Source organism: Adiantum capillus-veneris, chromosome 27 (assembly GCF_014529385.1).
Source record: "Adiantum capillus-veneris isolate H3 chromosome 27, ASM1452938v2, whole genome shotgun sequence".
NCBI lineage: Eukaryota > Viridiplantae > Streptophyta > Polypodiopsida > Polypodiales > Pteridaceae > Adiantum > Adiantum capillus-veneris.
In genome coordinates, this window is record NC_140957.1 from 104,853,588 (window position 1) to 104,874,204 (window position 20,617).

General features: G+C 45.0%; 1 protein-coding gene and 2 pseudogenes across 1 annotated transcript; 1 reads left to right on the top strand and 2 right to left on the bottom strand.

The window, feature by feature from the left end:
• Positions 1–832: 832 nt before the first annotated feature.
• On the bottom strand, positions 833–1,596 carry LOC147422493 (uncharacterized; annotated as a pseudogene).
• A 1,276-nt stretch (positions 1,597–2,872) lies between these two features.
• Positions 2,873–4,253, top strand: LOC147422494 (uncharacterized; annotated as a pseudogene).
• Positions 4,254–5,391: 1,138 nt separating this feature from the next.
• Positions 5,392–7,141, bottom strand: LOC147422495 (uncharacterized). Its single transcript, XM_086503417.1, has one exon. It carries the CDS (start codon positions 5,917–5,919, stop codon positions 5,392–5,394), a length of 528 nt encoding a protein of 175 aa, XP_086359543.1. The 5' UTR covers positions 5,920–7,141.
• Between the last annotated feature and the right edge of the window lie 13,476 nt (positions 7,142–20,617).

The following is a 20,617-nucleotide window of genomic DNA, read 5'->3' on the forward strand; positions in this document are numbered from 1 at the left end:
TGTTGAGAGCTAATAATATATTGCCAGAGGCAGTGTTACATTTGAAGCCTGGAAGGAGGACTATATAGTGGGTGTTGGAGCTACAAGAGTTCGAGTTCGAGTTCAAGTTAGATCACACGAATCGGTCTCACTTGGCGCACATTCTTGTCAGCAAGGCGGTCGATTTGCTAGCCTATCCAAGGGTGGTGCGAGATGAAGCTAAAGAGGAGCCTGATTTAGAGGATGCTTTTACAATGTGGTTCGACAGAGCATATCGAAGGGTACTACAGAAAGCAGGAGGAGGTGTGATACACAACCCACATGGTCTAGCTATATTTTTGAAGGCGTTGGTGCACCCAATCTGTGTTGACCCGTGGAAGTGCCAGTAGCAACGGTGTGGAAATCAGTAGGCTGATGGGGAAATGCTTGAGCAGGTGCTAGAAGCAGAAAACAAAAGATCTTGTCGTGATGAGTATGCCAAATGTTTCTTTTAGCAGACCAAAGGGGGTTTTCAAGCTCAATCACTCGGGTCTCTTAAAGTGGTCGGATATTCTTGCATGGGATGGTACCATGCTATCTATATTGAGTGCTTGCACTTCTCGGACAAGGTCCGAGCTTTGATGATGCTTAGAGATGGGTGGATAGCAGTTTCCGATTGTGAGGCTGTCCGCTCTGAAAATGGTCCTTTCATGGTAGTGCATGGGAAGTTAAGCAGAAATGTTTTACAGTGGGGGAGCTCCAGGATTGAGGTCATGTTGTGGTTGTGCAGGCAGTGTGGTCAAGGGGCAAAAAATCTGTTTTTCCGAACTTCGGCATTTGCGGACGGGGGAAAGGGACCAAGCGAGTGTGTTTTTTAATCAAGCTGTAAATAGCTTAAAGCTATTTTTTCTTTTAAAGAATCGTGTTGGGCTGTGCATGCGCGAGGGGAGGGCGGCACCACTAACAGATCCATGAGGGGAGTTGCAGTACATGAGAGAGGGAGCCGCCACTTACAGACAAGGGAAGGGCCAGTGATGAGAAGAGAGGTGGTGCCATTTGTACAGGGAGTTAGCTGGTCTGCATGAGGTGAGCATGGGTTGCCACAGAAAGGGAAGCCACCTGTTGGGTTCCATGGTAACGGGCCAGGTGGGTAGTACATGAAAAGCAAGGACCACCTTCTGCAGGGGGGGCCGGGGGGGACGAGAGTTGTAGAGGAGGTGACCACTAGCGATATCGCTAGTGGCCAAAGAGTGAGGGGTGGCAAGCAGTGGAGGACGGCAAGTGCTAAAGCAAGAGTGCTTGGCAGTGAGCAGTTACAAGGTGGCGGGCTGGAAAACGTCAGAGAGGGAGCATGACGGCCAGGTGGAGGGGTAGCGGATAGCGAGTTGGCCGACTGCGTGGAAGAAGAGGACTTGGAAGGCCATGCACGCTATTAAGAGGAGTCTACTGTCCAAGGTCGATACCTCCACTTGAAAAAAAGTCGGAAGCTTCCCAGAGGGATAGAAAGGAGAGCCGCATAGTACAGGAAAGGTCGGAGGCCTGCACAGAAAACAAGGTGGGGGCGAGTTGCAGGACCGCCTTCTGCAGGGGGGACCAGTTTGACAAAAGGACTCTGACCAGGTCCGTGTGCTGCATCATGATGTATAGTACAGAAGGAGCCGAGGAAAGGCTTTTGCAGGACAGAAGAGCTGCCACCGTGGACAGCCGGGAGTAGTTGAAAGGATTGGATGCCAGGCAGAGGAGGTGACCGCTAGTGGCCGAAGCAAGGAAGGCCGGGGGCCTGACAGGTGATTGAGGGACACAAGGTGGCGTTGCTTACAGAGAAAGACTTTAGAGGAAGGAGCTGCAAATGAGCCCGGGCTTGAGGGTCAACGGGAGAGTTCTTGGGCCTGCATGCAAACCAAGGGTGGATCTGAGTTGCAGGGCCGCCTTCTCTGAGTAATATGAAGCGCAAGGGGTTGATGGTGTTGGGGATCCAAGAACGACAAGAAGTAGGGCCTGATGTTGGTTGTCATGCGAAGCAAGGGGCGGCCATGTGTATGAAGGAGTAGCAGTGATTTTGAAGAGGAGGCTCCGAGGGAGATTGGCAAGGAAACAAGAAAACCCCCAAGGGCTATTTTGCATGGAAGAAAGCCATCAAGGCTTGAGAAACGTGAGGACTCCAGGTGCACGGCTGGTAAGAACAAGGTGGGCTGATTGAGAAGCCAAAGAGAAGCTACCAGCAACCTTGCATGAGAAGAAGGCCAACGTCAAGAGGGGAGGTCAAGTGTTTAGAGGTTACAAGCTCCCCTTTGTATCTGCTTTGGAATCGACACAAGTGACGCGACAAGTCATGCATATGTGGAAAATTACGTCTACGTTGGCATAACCTAATATTTAAATGAATATTTTCTATCTCTCTGTCGCTCTCATGTTTACGTGTATCTCAATGGTTCATGTGGAGTCTAAGGGTATGTTGGGTATATGCACCCTTTTATGGTGTAAGGATGAGTGAGTAGTGAGTGCTACCTATATTTCTCTTTACATGCCCTGAGGATAAAAAGTTGGGGTCAAGCTTGATTGCCAATGATCTTCGGGTGTCTGTGGGTATTGGGACTACTTATATGTGAGTGTATGTTTCTATCAAGGGTCAAAGGTCGAAATAATTAATTGCATGCTTTTTGACCGGGTGTATACAGTTAGGGTTGGTCGGGTTTGGACACGGACAACAGCTGTTAGCAGATTGGGTCTTTGTGTGTGTGTTTATTAGGGGATAGGGGTGTTGTGAAATCATTGGGCTATAGAGAGGCGTTTAGATTGTGTGCTGGGTGTTTTCCCATTTCATTCTTTCCATCTTGTGGTGCCCCCACGGAGGACCCACTGATAGCTTCCTAACCGATTGTTCATGAATCAAGATCACTGATATTCAAAGGAGATGAAGATGCAGACGATTGGATTTCCATTTGAGCTATTTATGCTGACAGTACTACGGTTGCCAGGTGATGAAGCAAAGCTCCAGACTCTACCTTTGGTGTTGCGAGGTAAAGAAATAGCTTGGTTCAATGGCTTAGAAGATGCACACAAGCAGAATTGGATCGAATTTTGAGAGCAATTTCTACAAAGGTATTGAAAGGTGGTGTCGTCTTGGAAAGCAGATGCAAAGATCAGAGGTTTGGAGTAGGACGTAAGTGCAAATTTCAATGCCTTTGTTGATAGATTTGAAGCTTATTGGGAAGATTTTGCGGTTGCTACCCAAGCAAACAATGCGGGATATTTTAAGTTGGAAAGGTTTCTATCTTGCTTGCATCCCTATGTTCATGAGAGAGTGGACTATGAAGATCCAAGGACTTATGAAGAAGCTGTCAGAGTCGCCAGAGCAAAGAGTCAAAAGATGAAGAAGAAGATGGAGGCAGGATTGTTGCAGTCTATACTTGCGGCAGCCAGTGGACCTAGGCCCAAACAGATTAATGAGCATCAAGAGGTAAAAGCCCTTTTATTGATATGCATTTGATCAAAGCACGTGAAGAGGAGGTAGAACAAGTGCCAATCACGTCTTAAACAATACAGAGAAGCATATTCAGAGTGCCACCCAATTTGCTTCCTCAAGAGGACGAGGTGATAAAAAGCCTTGAAGAAGAAGTGTCAGTTTCAAAACCAGTCACGAGAAAGGTAGCAAAGGTGCAAGAACCGGAAAGTTCAAAAGAGGAGTCCGACAGCTCTCATAGCTTTAGCAATGCTTTGGACACAGATAGTATTTTGGAGACAGAGTCCATGTCTTCTAGGTATGAAACTTATGATGTTTTTCATGTGAATGAAGTGGAGAAAGATGTATACGAGTTGCCAGCCAGCCAGCTGAAGGTATGGGAGAAGCATGGTGCAATTGCGGACATACTTTGTGTGATCCTGGCACTCGAGCAACCTTCTCTTGTGTCTTGTGGTGGTGAGTCCTTGCTAGCAGGAAGTATGGTTTGATTGTGAATCCAACTTGATTGAAGAGCAGGTGTCTCAGGATGACTTGCAGGAGCTAGAGACAATAGCAGAGGTATGTCAAGATGATTTGTCTATGCAAGGGAAGGGGCAACCTTGCCTTGATGGGCATGTAGAGGTGCACAATGTGGTTCTAGGGTTTTTATGTAGCCGTGGAGAGCTAGCTCTGACAGATGACTCTATGGAAACTGATGTAGGTGTAGCCTATGTGAGAGGGGCTCGAAGCAGAGAAGAAGGTGCCACCAACATTGTTGGTGATGAGGTGTTTGAAGAACAGGTTGAAGCTCTAGCAGGTCATACTCTTGGGTATTAAAAGTTGGTCTTGGAGCCATTTACAAAGGGTTTGGATAGAGGTTTGCAAAGGGAACATGTTTTCTTGCCTATGCAGCAGCTCAAGCAAATGACAAGGCATTGAAGCTATGTCTTGTGTTGTTGATGGATATGTTGTTACAGGTTGCTTTGCAAGGTGTGATACACAGGTTTCAGTTCTCATATGATAAAGATGATGCTATAGAAAGTTCTCTAGCAGGTGGCCGGTTAGCTACTTCTGGTCTAGGTGATTCAAAGGATGGAAAGTATGAGTACAGTCGGCATAAAGGCTTGTGGATAAAGGGTGACAAAGACATGTACATTGAGTTGCAGAAGAGGCTTGTTTTTGGATCTAAAGGCGGTGGAAAAGGCTTACATATGTATGCTTTACAAGTGGACGGCCGTGGCCAATGCTTTACTTTTGATCAAGGTGGACTCTATGCCATGCTTGAGGAAGCTTCGAGCTTTCCGTTTGACCCAGGAGGGTGATGCAAATCATAGTTTTTTCCTCTAAACTATCTATACATCCATTATGTATATCATTTACTCTCATTATATAGCTATTTCATATCATTCTCTCTATACAGACTTATTTTATTTAAATAATGCTATGGTTGATCATGAATGCTCAATAAGGGGGTGGGCAATGATGGTGCACCCAATCTGTGTTGACCCATGGAAGTGCCATAGTAGCAACGGTGTGGAAATCAGTAGCCTGATGGGGAAATGATTAAGCACATGCTAGAAGCAGAGCACAAAAGATCTTGCATGATGTGTATGCCAAATGTTTCTTTTAGCATACCAAAGTGGGTTTTCAAGCTCAGTCGCTCGGGTCTCTTAAAGTGGTTGGATATTCTTGCACGGGATGGTACCATGCTATGTATGTTGAGTGCTTGCACTGCTTAGACAAGGTCCGAGCTTTGATGATGCTTCGAGATGGGTGGATAGCAGTTTACGATCGTGAGGCTCTCGGCTCGGAAAATGGTCCTTTCATGGTAGTGCATGGGAAGTTAAGCAAAAATGTTCTAAAGTGGTGGAGCTCCAGGATTGAGGTCGTGTTGTGGGTGTGAGGCAGTGTGGTCAAGTGGGCAAAAAATATGTTTTTTCAAACTTCGGTACTTGCAGGCGTGGGAAAGGGACCAAGCAGGTGTTTTTTTTTTAATCAAGGTGTAAATAGCTTAAAGTTATTATTTTCTTTTTAAAGAATCGTGTTCGGCTCTGCATGTGCGAGGGGAGGGCGGCACCACTGACGGATCCATGAAGGGAGCTGCAGTTCATGAGAGAGGGAGCTGCCACTTGCAGAGAAGGGAAGGGCCAGTGACGAGAAGAGAGGTGGCGCCATCTGTACAGGGAGTTAGCTGGTCTGAATGAGGTGAGCATGGGTTGGCACAGAAAGGGAAGCCACTTGTTGGGTTGCATGGTAGAAGGCCAGGTGGGCAATACACAAAAAGCAAGGACCACCTTCTGCAGGGGGGAGCAGGGGGGGACGAGAGTTGCAGAGGAGGTGACCACTAGCGATATCGCTAGTGGCCAAAGAGTGAGGGGCGGAAAGCAGTGGATGACGACAAGTGCTGGAGCAAGAGGGCTTGGAAGTGAGCAGTTACAAGGTGGCGGGCTAGAAAACATCAGAGAGGGAGCATGATGGCTAGGTGGAGGGGTAGTGGATAGCAATTCTGCCAACTGCATGAAAGAGGAGGACTTGGAAGGCCATGCATGCTATCCAGAGGAGCCTACTGTCCAAGGTCGAGACCTCCACTTGAAGAAAAGCCGGAAGCTGCATAGAGGGATAGAAAGGAGAGCCGCATAGTACAGAAAAAGTCGACGGCCTACACAAAAACAAGGTGGGGGCGAGTTGCAGGACCGCCTTCTGCAGGGGGGACTAGTTTGACAAAAGGACTCTGCCACGAGAGCAGGTGATAGAACAAGGGATATCCATAGCCAAGGGCTGTAGTTGAGCCACCACAAAGGAGGTCCGTGTGCTGCATCGTAGGTGGGGTGATGTATAGTACAGAAGCAGCCAAGGGAAGACTTTTGCAGGACAGAAGTGCTGCCAGCATGGACAGCCGAGATTATTCCAATGAGGGGATGCCAGTTGCAGAGGAGGTGACCACTAACGATATCTCTAGTGGCCAAAGCAAGAAGGCCAGGGCCTGACAGGTGATTGAGGGACACAAGGTGGTGTTGGCTACAGAGGACGACTTCAGAGGAAGGAGCTACAAATGAGCGCGGGCTTGAGGGTTAACGGGAGAGTTTTGAGGCCTGCACGCAAACCAAAGATGGAGCTGAGTTGGAGGGCCGCCTTCTTTGAGTAATATGAAGCGCAAGGGGTTGATGGTTTTGGGGATCCAAGAACGACAAGAAGTAGGGGCTGATGTTGGTTGTCATGCGAAGCAAGGGGCGTCCATGTGTATGAAGAAGTAGCTATGCTTTTGAAGAGGAGGCTCCGAGGGAGCTTGGCAAGGGATCAAGAAAGCCACCAAGGGCTATTTTTCATGGAAGAAAGCCATCATGGCTTGAGAAACTTGAGGACTCTAGGTGCAGGGCTGGTAAGAACAAGGTGGGCAAATTGAGAAGCCAAAGAGAAGCTGCCAGCAACCCTGCATGAGAAGGAGGCCAAGGTGAAGAGGGGAGGTCCAATGTTTAGAGGCTACAAGCTCGCCTTCATATCTGGTTTAAAATCGAGACAAGCGACGCGACAAATCACGCATATGTGGAAAATTATGTCTACATTGGCATAACCTGATATTTAAATGAATATTTTCTATATCTCTGTCTCTCTCATGTTTACGTGTATGCTGTGTATCTGAATGGTTCTTGTGGAGTCTAATGGTATGTTCGGTATATGCACCCTTGTAGGGTGTAATGATGAGTGAGTGAGTGCTACCTATATGGTTGTGTACATGCCTTGAGGATAAAACGTTGGGGTCAAGCTTGAGTCTGCCAATGATCTTGGGGTGTCTGTGGGTATTGGGACTACTTATATGTGAATGTATGGTGCTATCAAGGGTCAAAGGTCGAGATAATTGATTGCATATATGCTTTGCGACCACGTGTATATAGTTAGGGTTTGGTCCGGTTTGGGCACGGACAACAACTGTTAGCAGATTGGGTCTTTGTGTGTGTTTATAAGGGGATAGGGGTGTTGTGAAATCATTGGGCTATAGAGAGGCGTTCGGATTGTGTGCTGGGTGTTTTTGCATTTCCCCCTTTGCAATGTATGATGTGGAGGTTATCCACACCAATAGGAGGTGGAGTATCTCACTCTGCATCTAGGTTTAAAGCAGTGTATAGAGTTTGGCATTTCGAGATTGGTTGTGAAAGGAGATGCGTTGCTAGTCATCAAGCAACTATTAGGCGAATGGCAGGTAAAGCAAGATTCTTTGAATCATTGGTTCTTTTCCATCAAGAAAATGCTAGAGTATTTTCAAGAGGTCTAATTCAAGCATGTAAGAAGAGACCAGAACCAAGAAGCGAATCAGTTAGCAAGTAGCAAAGTGCAGGTGCATGTTGCAGGTTTATATTTGGCCCCAGCCACTTATACACGTAGAGAGACTCTAAAAGAGATTGAAGGGTTTTTGGATACAGGGCAGAGTTGAGAGGGTTTGTCCAAGTTGCATAAGAGAAGAGTGGTGCAAAAGGCCCGCACATTCACACTGGTAGGTGAGGATCTCATGAACTATGGGTGTGATGGAGTGCTAAGAAGGGTGTTGTACAAAGAAGAGATAGGAATGGTGCCAGAGCAATGCCATGAAGAAAGTGGACATCAGGGCAAAGACCAGGTTCTATTTTGAGGACTTACAGAGAAGGCTTTTGGTGGCCTTCCATCATGAAGGAGGTGCATTACTGGTGCAAAAAGTGCCATGAGTGTCAGACTATAGGTGAAAGACGATTTATTGCGGAGTCACAAGGTGCCATCATTGCACAAAGTGCTTATGATAAGTGGGGTCTGGATGCCATAGGTCCTCTCCCAAAGTCTACGAGCTGTAAGAAGTACGTGGTGGTAGCCATTGACTACCTTACAAGGTGGGTTGAGGCCAAGGCTGTGAAGGAAGTAAATGCTAATGTGGTGGCTCAATTTGTGTTTGATAACATCTGTTGCCATTTTTGGTGTTCCATGGGTGTTAGTTTCTTATAGAGATCAGGGGTTTAGAAGAAAGCTCATGAGTGCATTAGTGGAAAAGTTAAAGATTCAGCATCGGTTTTCCTCACCCTATCACCCCAATGCAATGGTCTACTCAAGAGTGCTAATGGGAAAATCGTCAAAATTTTAACAAAGTACATGTACAAGCAGGAAGCTGAGTGAGAAACAATTAATCTAGAAAAGTGTCTATGGGCATATAGAACTTCCTATAAAGTAGCTACAAATTTCACTCCAGCTAGTCTATGGTAAGGAGGCTGTGTTGCGGGTGCATGCACAGTTAGGTGCTTTGAAGGGTATGTGACGTGTCAGTGCCACTCAACAAGGAATTCTACAGGGTCGGATAGCCAGTTTGGAATCTTTGCAGATGGACAAAGAGGCAGCTGCAGACTACTATGTGAAGCAGAGAGACAAGCGGGTTTCCAAGTTCAATCAAAACCTGCCAGACAAGAGGATAGAGGAAGGAGACCTGGTCATGAAGTATGAAAGCTACCTCGATTTCACATTCTAGAAGAAGCTCCAGAAGAAGTGGAAAGGTCCATATAAAGTGCAAAATACCTTTTCGAATGGGACCTATCAGCTGGTAAGAGCAAATTGCAAGATTCTCAGAAACAGGGTGAACGGTGTGCGGCTCAAATTATGTTTTGAGAGGGATTTAGTGCCCGAAGTGCATCACATTGTAGTCAAGGGGGTGGGCAACCCACCTAAAGCATGCGGTGTGCGAGAGAGAGAAGATGAAACTTTTGTACATAGCCTGTACATAGAGTTATGGTTTTACGAAGGCTTTCTCTTCTGAATTTGGTGTGCCAGTTTTAAAGTTCTGTACGTATGCTTTTCGTCGAATATAAATGTTCGACGAGGGGGCTGGGCAATGATGGTGCAACCAAAGTTGGTTCGAGCTAGAAAGTGGTCTATACCAAGCAGAGGTTGCAAGGAGGTGCAATGAAGAAGGCTAAGGCAGGTACCAAGGTCCCAGGCAGCCAAAGGGTAGCGAAAATGTATGTCTGAAGCAATTTTTTAGGGCAAAAGAGCTAAAGGATGGTCTAATTGGGATAACAAATGAAAGTGCCTAAAATACCAATTCAGTGCTCTGGAAAGTAGTGTTCAATGTGCTCTAGAAGCTGGTTCAGATGGCTCGTCAAACGCAGCCCCAGTGCTCAAGATATTGCAGTTCAAAGTAGAGTGTGTAGTAGATCCTTGACGGGCAAGGCAGCTAGGCACAGGTGCCCAGACTGATTTTAGTGGATACATGCATAGAGAGTGAATTATGGTGGATGCTTGTTTTCTCGGAATGCAAATTGGATCTCTGGATAGTAAGTTATGGTCAAGTGAAATTTTTTCGGGGGGTCAGGTTGGTGTTTACTTGACCGCATGGGAAATTGAGCCATTTGGTGTTTTTTAGGCCTCGACATGGTTCAAGCAGATATAGCATGCCGAGTGGAGTTAGTAGGAAGTCATGGCTTGTGATTCTGAGTTTCAAGCACGCAGTTACGGCCTGGGGAAGCCTGGAGTAGTTGAAGGTGGAGAGTTTGTAGAGGATTTTCTCTGTTTCTTATGGCCTTGGACAATGAGCTCAGAGGAGTCAGAATAGGATGAGGTTTACACGACCCGTGGATGACTAGGTGAAGATCCGACATGGTGTGGGCGCTCGAGATTCTGCCCATCGAGTAGTACATGGGAGTAGAGGAAACATGGGCCCCAAAAAAAAACAATGCATAAGGGTATTTTCTTTGGAGCCTTTCAATTCCTTTATCGGCTCGATGACCCTAGGACTGCCATGTGTAACAACATAAGGCCCACATGCAATAAAGGAGACAAGGCGCCCGGTCTTTATAGGTTGGGCCGTGAGGTGGAATTAGTACATAATGGGGGAGAGAGGGGAGCTCCCTCACCCTGTGGCGATGGCGTGCCTTGTGAGCGCTGTGCTAGTGGTTTTGTTGTGCCGCTTTGCATGCACAAGCTAAAAAACAAAGTTTTGTTTGTATCTATGAACTTTGACAAATCTATGTACTATGTTAGAATTGTTTATGGCATCAGATTAGTAGAAATGTATGTATTATGTGGATTTTTGTAGACCAAAGTAAACTAAGTGGGCTAATAGGTGAAGAAAGGAAGAAGGGTTGGTTTTCTACTTAGAAATGTAGAGCTTGAAGTGTTGAAGGAATAGGTCCAGATGTCTTATCAAACAAAGCTACGGAGCCCAAGATATTGAAGTATGAAAGGCAGTGCATTGCAGATTCTCGCCAGGCAACGCAGTCGGGGACATGTGGCCAAGTGGATGATGGTGTATAGACCCATAATGCTTGATTTATGAAGCTTGCTGGTCTTTTTAGATCAGCAATCTGAGTTTCGGATGTCAAGTTATTAGCAGTCAAAGTTTTGCTACGGGCCAGGTTTGTGTCAGTTTGTCCGCTTTGGAAAGAGTGCCTACAGAGGTTTTTGGAACTTGGTGTAGTTTGCAGGGGTAGTGGATAGTGTATGAAGCTAGTAGGAAGAAACGGCATGTTGATCAAATCTTAGAGCACCCAGTTATGGCTTGTCAAAGTTTGGACAGTTACTCAAGGGAAGGGTGCAAATGAATTTTCAAGTTTTTGATTTGTTTCGTTGGAGGGACAGATAAAGTCCGAGGGCACTAGGGTTTGCACTGATTGAGGTCTACGTTGAAGACTTTTGGGTGGGTTTCTTTTGGTTCGACAATTGGCCTTGTGAGCAGTCAAAGGCAAAGCCTCAAACTGAGGGGAAAAACAAAAAGAAAAAGATATGTACTTTTTTTTATAAAAGAGGCCTTGAGGCCTTTGGAAAGTTAAAGGCACGAGGGATTTCCACGTGGCTTTTGATTAAGCCCATATGGGTAGTGCAAGGCGCATGACAAGGGATTTATAGCCTAAGATGTGCACCCTTGTAGGGTATCCAGTTCGGGTGAAGGCAGCTCGCACTGTGGCTATGGCGTGCCCGCAAGCGGCACTGCTTGAGGTGGCGCGCTACCCTGTAAGGGTGGTGGCGGCACTATTGGAATGTTATGGATGCGCCGCATTTGCCGTGGCCGGCCGACGGCAGTGATGACATGGCGTTGAGCCGAGATAGGCTGGCTTCCTACGCCTGCTGTGGCCAAAAATTTCAAAGATTGTTGAATAGTCTATTAGATAGAGCTTATATGGTATGCAAAGTGGGAATTTCATGACAGCATCATTAATCATATGAAGAGGAAGCGTCAAACACTATACGGGCCTAAGAATGATCCAACCAGAACATAGGGAGTGCAGAGCATTAATTAATAAATTAAAGCCATGTTGAGCAGTGTGAATGAAGAGGAATTTGGGGATGATGAATGGGGAAGCATAGTTGACAACAATGAGTTTTCAAGGCAGGTCAAGCGTATCAAATTTCAAGAGGATGAGTATTGTGAAGAAGTACCTCAAAGTCATTTAACACGGAATCATTGGGCTAGAGCTACTAGCTGAAACTTTGGTAAAGATAGGCGATTCGGATGAGCCAATTGTTGCATTGGTAGACCATGGTTTCGAAGTTAACCTTATGTCAAAAATCTTATATTCGAAAGGTAAGTGGCCCATTGATGCCGAACATGGGTGGCGTATCCGAGCTGCTAATGCACAATCAGGTAATTTTTATGGTGCATGTATTTATGTTAAAGTAACTATAGGAGATGTGAGTGATGAACATAATTTCTTTGTGCAAGAGCACTCGGCTTATCCAATTATATTGGGAAAACCTTATATTACTGCGGTGCGAATGGAAACTAAGGTTTTGGATGATGGATCTGCATATGCAAGGATTGAAGTCGTAATGGAAAGAAAGCAGTACAATTTTTAATTGTTTGTGTAGACCATGCTAGGAATCCAATAACTCACATTCTTTCACGGGCCCGGCACTTCAGTTTGAGCTTTCTTCCACCAGCAGGATGATAGTGATACAGGGGGGTTGACCTACACTCCAGCCTGCTACAGACCTTACTCCACAGGAGTGGAGCAGTGAGAGAGCGGAGTGTTGGGAGCTCATCAGCGGCCTAGCTCTCTGGTTCATCTGGCGGGCCCGTTGTTTCCGCATCTTTGAAGATCGCCTTGTACCACCAGCAGAGACTGTTCGTGAATTTTGGCTAGAGCTAATCCATACTCTCAGAGGACAGCTTGAGGGACTACAGGGCAGCTCCGACCGCATGCGAGAGCCGCGAGGCTTTCCTTCGTCTCGGCGCCCTGGGCCGTTTTACTCCATGGTCCAGGGGGGTCTCAGATGGCACTACTGTCCACTTGTGTGGCTTTTCCCTCCTCCCATCTCTTGATTTAGTCCCATTGTATATATGATGTTTTTTCATTGGGAGAGTCTCCCCATCATGCTTGTTGTAGCCCTCTCTTGCAGAGGTGGATGTAGCCCTATGGGCAGTTTTCATTAACTAATAGAAGGATCTTTTTTTCGGAAAAAAAAAATTCATGATTTTTTGAAGAATATGCATTTGTGGACACAATGGGCGAATTGGATGCATCCATGCAATCCAATGATCAAGCTAAGATTGAGATTGTCAAGGTAAACTCTCTTAATATGTATGATGTCCTTTTCCAATTCAACGTAGAGTTGGATGTGGAGGAAATACTGGTGAAATACAAAATACAAAATAGTGGCAAAGAAGGTCACACATGTGGCTACTCCATTGCCAAAAGAGAGTGACACTGTTGTGGAGAAAGCATCTCGCCAACCTATTCTCCGAGATCCAGGTAAAATTGGGCACTCATTTATTGAAGAAACTTTACAGGATTTACAAATTGGTGATGAAAATTTTTTAAATCAAGAAGAAATAGCATGTTTTCAAGAAATTTTAAAGAAGCATGGGAAGGCTTTTGCTTTCCAGCCGAGAGAGATTAGATGTGTGGATCCTAGTGTTGTGGCTCCCATGGTGATCTTCACTGTGCCACATCTCCCTTGGAATCTACAACCTATACCTATTTCAAAATCTCATCTTCCTAAGTTGAACAATCTGTTAAATGAGAAGATAAAGATGGGCATTTTGGAGCCCTCTTGTGCTCCTTACTCTAACAGGTGGTTTACGGTTCCCAAGAAGAATGGTACATTGAGGTTTGTATATCATATGCATCCAGTAAACAAGGTAACTATCGAAAATGTCGATACAGGTCCAGTGGTTGATGAATTTGCTGAGGCTTTTTTAGAAAGAGCCATTTATTCTATGGGAGACTTGTATTTAGGTTATGATCAATTTCAACAGGCTAGACAAAGCATGGATCTGACAAACATGCGTACTCCTTTGGGATTAGTAAGGATATGTACATTGCCACAGGGTGCAACTAACTCAGCTGCACACATGATGAATGGAATGAACAAAGTGCTACAAGATTTCACTCCCCAGATCACCATGCCATTTATTGACGATGTGCCGATAAAAGGGTGTGATGAGGGTGAAAAAGATGAAGCCAAAGATCAAAGGGGGTGCGGACATTTGAAGGATCCCTAACTCCGAGCAAGATTTTCCGAGCAATCTCTAAACCGAGCAAAAGAGCAAGCTACAATAAGAAAAAATCAAGAAGCTCTCCTAAATTTTAGCACACAAACCAATGGAGCGGGTAGAGGTTTTATTTCTCACTTTATTTCAATATTCTATTGTAGATTATATATATACAATCACTAATAAGTAGACACTAATTTAGCAATGCCCAAATTTGAAATATTGTGACTTGTCAATAGAAAGATATATAGTGCTATTACAATGTATGCAGCTTCAAGACGATTGTCTATGAGTTGCAAGTCCTCTAATAATGCAAGTCTAATGAGCTAGTGATGGCTGTAATAGCATAAGGACTAAAATAAACAATTATAAAGATACTAGCCATTTTGCACAAGCATGAGTCTTACAAACACTTTTAATTGTGTCGATTCCAGAAACCTCTTTGTCAATTTTAGACCAATTTGAATTGTGTAAAGCTAGAAACCTCTTTCTTAGAGTATGGTAGAATGCTCCCATAAAAAAGAATAACTTTTCCTATTTAAGGTGTAGTTACAAATGTAGGGCCCATGGAAAATAGCTATAAAGAAATAATTTAGTATTAGAACACAAGTCTAGATCCACACTAACAAAAAAAAAAATGGTTTTGACAAATTCTCCTATAGAAAAGAGCTCCTCATTCTCTTGGTTTTTCTATTTTTTTCAACATCATAACTTTCTGCTGGATTGACACAACTAGGTTTGGTATGGGTACAAGATTTTTGTTTCTACTAATAGGATAAGTAATTTTGTCACAGGAAGCAACATCATGTGCTTCTATTTTTCTTGCCTTTGCTTAGCTAGCTAGGTTTGACATTGGAGGTAGGGGGAATATTGGCCTTTGTAGCCTTGGTACACAAATGCCAGTTGTTTGCAAACTTAGCTAGGTGCATTTGTGTGCGAGGGATACAAAGGCCGATAGTCCTCCTACCACCAATGTCACACCTCTATTGGGTCGATAGTCCTCCTACCACCAATGTCACACCTCTATTGGGTCCATGTTTGGGAAAGGTATAATTCAACTTAACCTTGAGATGATTGAAAATCAAGATTACTGGACTACAAACATTTCAAAAGGAAATAAAAATCGATAAAGTATATAAAAAATAGTTCAAAAATCCTACAAATTGTAAATTTGCACTTGTACTTATGGTTTGCATGTTTACAAGGAGGAAGCTCAATGGTTTAACCGAAAGAGAATAAACGACTTACTTGAACATGACCCTCTCAAATAAAATCGCATGGACACATACCAATAACAATGTTTTTAGATGGTGTCCTAGCCCGGGCTTGCCCAAAACACACTTATGTAATTGAAGAAAATAAGGGCATACTAAAAACTAATCGACTGTTAGGTCAAAATTGGAGCATTTCTTACTTTTCTTATTCTTCAAACCATGCTCAAAATCTAGCTAGAATGTTGTAATTCCAACTCGTAGGTGTCTACTTTTACCTTGAACTTTCCTCCAATTTGGAGGTTGATCAAGGGCTCAAGATGCACAACTTGACCATGCATGTAGAGTAGGTAGACAATCTTTGATTTGCATTGAGATTTCGTTTGATGCCTTCATCATTTTTGCAAGAGTAGGTCATCTGTAGGCTGGTTGCAAAGAGAGGGGACCATCATAGTGATTGTGGGGCACTCCCCTTATTCGTTGTGATTTATCCATGCACATAGTGCTTTCCCATCTGCTAACACTAGCAAGAGACACCATTTTCTAGGAGATATAGATTTGGAATTAATTTGTATCCATCTGGATGCTTCCCTCTCTTATGACCTATGCCCCTGAGGACTCTTCACCCTTTGTGCCAATTGTGCCCCTTTGGATTGTTTATTCTTTGCCATGCTCCCCTTAGGATTCACCACTTGCATCGCCTTCATGAAGCTAGTGCAGATTCTTCATGAATCTTGATATCTTTCCAAAATCATAACACCTTCTACCTTCAAAGCTCACTGTGTTGAAATCGTGTTATCATCACGATCACTATGGGAATGAATAATCTTCATGATAGTGTAAATCTTTCAAAATCTTCTTGGTGGGTCTGCATGCGGCATACATCCTAGCAAGTCACCGGCCTACTGTTGCGCTTCTTTGAGTGTCATATTGGGGACTCGCTCTCTCTCTCTCTAGCACCACGTGTCAGTGTGTGTCCTTAAAGTCAGTTCAAGGCACATGAGAAAACACACACACACACATACACACACACACTCAATTTATCCCTACCTGTGTGTGTGTGTGTGTGTGTCTTTCTTTTAAAAACAAATTGCACCAATACTTACAAAAATTTCGTGAACAATCAAAGTACAAAGTCACCCATGATTCCAATTTTCTGCACCAACAAAGAAGTGGAGGTCGTGATCTGTCAAAAGCAGCTTCCTCAACTTAGGAATGTCTGATGACAGTAGCTAGTTGCGGCAACAAAGGCCACAAAATCCAAACTTTTTGGGCCTGCTAAAGAATTGTGGACCCCCCTGTAAATGAAGAAGAACATTGATTTATTGCACTAGGCTCAATAAGCAGGATTGTAATCAGCGGGTGCAGCCTTCTTAGATTGTGGGTTGCCCTCATTAGGTTGAGGAGGGATAGGGGAGGTGGAATTGTAGTTGTTTTCAAGCTTGTCATCCACATTGTAGTCAGGATCAAGAGACTTCTTGATTCCTGCCCTACCTGCTTCAGCCATGGATTGAAGGTCACCTCAGATATGGTTGCCCATGCACAAACCAAACTACCCACCCATAGCAGCGTCGACCCAAGTCCACCACCTTCCCCATCCTTTTCCTTCACATGCATACTCTCTCTCGCTAATCTCTCTCTCTCTCTCTCTCTCTCTCTCTCTCTCTCTCTCTCTCTCTCTCTCTCTCTCTCTCTCTCTCTCTCTCTCTCTCTCTCTCTTGCCACTAGTGCAGCCAAAGTGTGTCGACTCTAGAAAGTGGCATGGGCAGGTATATGTAGGCTAGCAGAAGCATGGAAAAGGTCTAGAGCAGCTAGGAAGATCATGGGATAACAGGTAGTAGTAGAATTGTATGCCTGATCCGGCTTATAAGCCAAGGAAGGCTCCATGAGGGGCTAATGTGGGTAGTAGATGAAGGAGATGCAAAGTGCATATTTTGGGTACAGGAATGATCTTGAAGTGCTGAAGGAGTAGGTCCTGATGGCTCATGAAACCAAGCTACGGAGCCCAAGTTATTTAAGGTTGAAGTTTCAATGAATTGTAGATTCTTGCCGGACAGGGGAGCTGGAGATGGGTGGTCCAAGTGGAAGTTGAGGTACAAAGGTGTAGAGCTTAGTTTATGGAGCCTACCCATCTTTTCAGATCGCGGATCAGAGCTATGGTTTGCATTTTATGGCCAGTTGAATTTGTTTCGAGGGTCGGGTCTGAGCCCACTTGGCTGCATTGAAGGGCGTGCCATCTGGAAATTTTTGGACCTTTCAAAAGTTCTCGATGATAGTGTATATCATGTGGAGTTAGCACGAAGTCATGGCACGTGATTCTGATCCTCGAGCACCGAGTTATGGCTTGGGAAAACCTGGGGTTATTGAAGATAAAGTGTTTGTAGATGGTTTTTCAATTTTTTGGCCACCTTGGATAGCAAACTCCGGGGAGTCAGAATGTAATGGGGTTTGCACGGCTCGGGAGCCAATACAATGGAGATCAAGCCTGGCTTTGCAGTATGAAGATCCAACCCCAGGGCAGTAGAGTAAAGCCACGAGAAGAAGGCAGGAAGAAAGAGGGTTTTTAATTAAAATGAGAAGTCTTTTGGAGGATTTTGGAGAGCCCCAAGGGCTACCGCTTCACGGGCTACCACATGTCGAGAGCATTAGCCCAATACAGTGGAGATCGAGCTTGGCTTTGCAGTATGAAGATCCAACCCCGGGGCGGTAGAGAAAAGATAGGAGAAGAAGGGAGGAAGAAAGAGGGTTTTTAATTAAAATGAGAAGTCTTTTGGAGGATTTTGGAGAGCCCCAAGGGCTACCGCTTCACCGGCTACCACATGTCGAGGGCATTAGCCCATATGCGCAGTGGAAGGCTGGGGGGTAGCGGTATAAATACAGAGCCGTGAGCTCTCTAATGGACACAAGGGAGGAGAGAGGGGACCTCCCTCCTCGTTGGCTATGGCGCATGGGTGGCGGCCCTGCTGGGCGCTGTGCAAGGCGGTCAGTGGTGGTTTTTGCCAATGGCGAGGTGGCGCAGTGGCGCGCGCCCACGTGGAGTGGTTGATGGGGTGGCATCCTGCTAAAGGCAAGTCCCGCAGCTTTGTTGGAGCCCCAAATTTTTGAGGGTAAAGAGGGAGGTCAATAGCGACCTCGTTATTGCCTCCCCCCTAATGGAAAAGGGTTGTCCCACAGTGAATGGAGGGGGAGGCTGAGAACATTCAAAGATCTAGCAAGGGAGATCAAGCAAAGCCAAAGAGAGAACTCAAAGGCCCAAGAGGAGCAAGCCGGGCAGCCGAGTTGGGTGGACATTAGGAAGATGTGTACACCATGCAATTGTTTCCAAAAATGAACTATGCCAAGTGCTAGCAATGCAAAACAAATTCCAAAAAGAGCTCTAAGTGAAGTACACGAGAGGAGAAGCACACCCATCATTTCTTTTTTGGACCTCCTAGAGACACCCGTATAAAGGAATGTAAATGTGAAAATTTGAGGGCTTTTTGGCCTGAGAGTGTGATTGAAAGTTTCAAGTCTGTGTAGTGCTAAGCTTTCCATTGAAGTTGCATACTTGATTGTACTATTCCCCTATGGAATAATACCACATATTTGCCCCTATTTCTTGTGTTGCTTCTCCCCAGTCCCCTCCTTTTCTCTTGCTCTTTGTGTATTGGCAGAGGGTTTGCATGCAGCTTGAAGGGTGTTACCAAGAGGGTAGAATCGGGGTGTTTTGTGAGTCAGAAAGGGTGAGTTGAGCAAAGTGAGTGCATTTGTGCTCCAAGGTGTTTTCTGCAAGTTATGAGATAGTTGTTCTGTGTGATAAAGTGGAGCTGTTAGTGAAAATTAACCAATTTGAAGGTGTTATTTGAGAGGTTAGGGGTGTTGTGGAATGCCTAGGCTATAGAGAGGCAGATATTTGGTGTGCTGGGTGTGTTCCATATTCCCCCTCTCCATCTTCTGGTGTTCCCCACTGAGGACCCGCTGATTGCTCGTCGGTGTTGATCAAAGACAGTTATTTCCATCAAGGAGAGATGGGGACACATAGTTATGGACTAGTTTTCGCCAGAGAAGGAGGTCCGGAAGAGTGGATGGACGATTTCGAGTTGTATATGGTGTCACTGCATATACCGAATGAAGATAGAAAAATGCAAACGATCCCGTTGTTGATGCGAGGAAAAGCAAAGAAATGGTTTTATGCTTTGGAGGGAGAGCCAACAATTATGTGGTCGGTGTTGCGGTCCCATTTTCTACAAGATTTTTAAAAAGAGGTATCTCCTGTTGACTTGGATGCAAGATTGGAAAATTTGAAGCAGGACGTGAGTGAGGAATTTAGCGTCTTTCTTGCCCGCTTCGAAGAGTGCTAGAGGGACTTTGCAGTGGCCATGCAATTGGTCAATAGTGGGGAGTATTTTAAATTGGAAAAGTTTATGTCTTGTTTGCATCCCAAAGTTCGTGAAAAGGTGGATTTCGAGGGCCCGTAGAATTATAATGGGGCTGTGGCTATTGTGCGGTCTAAGAGCCGGAAAATAAAGAAGAAGATTGAGCAAGGTGCATTGGGATATGAGGCGATGGTTCCCAGTCCAACTTCGAATCCGAGAGAAGAAGTTCAAATGGAGAATCAGCCCAATCGAGGGGTAGCAATTGTTCCTCAACAATGGGTACATACCGTTCAAGATTTGTCTGAGCAAATGCAAGAGTTGCGCTTAAGTGTTATAGACAAAGGTCAAGCAAGGACATGAAGAGGCAGAGCTAGGCAATTGCCTGGCAAGTGTTACAATTGCGGAGAGGAAGGCCACTATGCTCCAGATTGTCCTCACCCACCAAGGGAAAGGGGCGGCATGTATCCTCTGTTTGGTCGAGGCAGGGGTCAGGCATAGTTTAATGGCCAAAGAGGGCAGGAAGAGGTTGAAAACCAAGCACAGGTGGCTCCATCAGGTAATGATGAAATACAAAGGGTTAACATATTGGTGTTGAGAGGCAGGAGGTTGACATTATGGTCAACAAAAGAGAACGAGGTGAAAGAGAGACTGAGACGGAGCATGAAACTAGAGAAAAGAAGGGGAAAGAAAATTTAAATGAAGGTAGAGAGCAGCCACAGCCAAGCAGAAGAAGGTGAAGACGAAGAATTACCAAAAGTATTTTCAGTTGGGACGCGGTAATCTGGAGTATGATTTGGTAAGAGATGTTCAAAATCAAAAGGCTAACATCACTTTTGGGCAGCTGCTTGGATTAAACCCTAAGTTAAGAAGGCAATGGTCAACCAGTGTGAGTATGAGGCTTCCTTGACTGGGAGGAGATGTGCATGCGGTACAATATCTAGCCTTAAAGGTGGGGAGCCCGACCGATGTGCTTCCGGTGGTGGATGTTTTTCTTCAAAAGAAGAAACAGGTTCAAGCCTATATCGATGATGGTGCCCAAGTCTATGTTATTATTGAATCTGCTATGAGAGATATTGGCATTAAAGTGGTTTTTTCAGGTCCAATGTGCAAATGAGGATGGCTAATCATGCCAAAGCTCATTTTTTAGGAGTGGCACATGATGTGAAGGTAAAGGTTATGGGAATTGAATGCTTAATCAATTTTTTTGTCA

Coding starts and splice junctions, on each gene's coding strand:
- LOC147422495 (XM_086503417.1), bottom strand. CDS start 5,919: ATGCAGTTGGCAGAATTGCTATCCACTACCCCTCCACCTAGCCATCAT.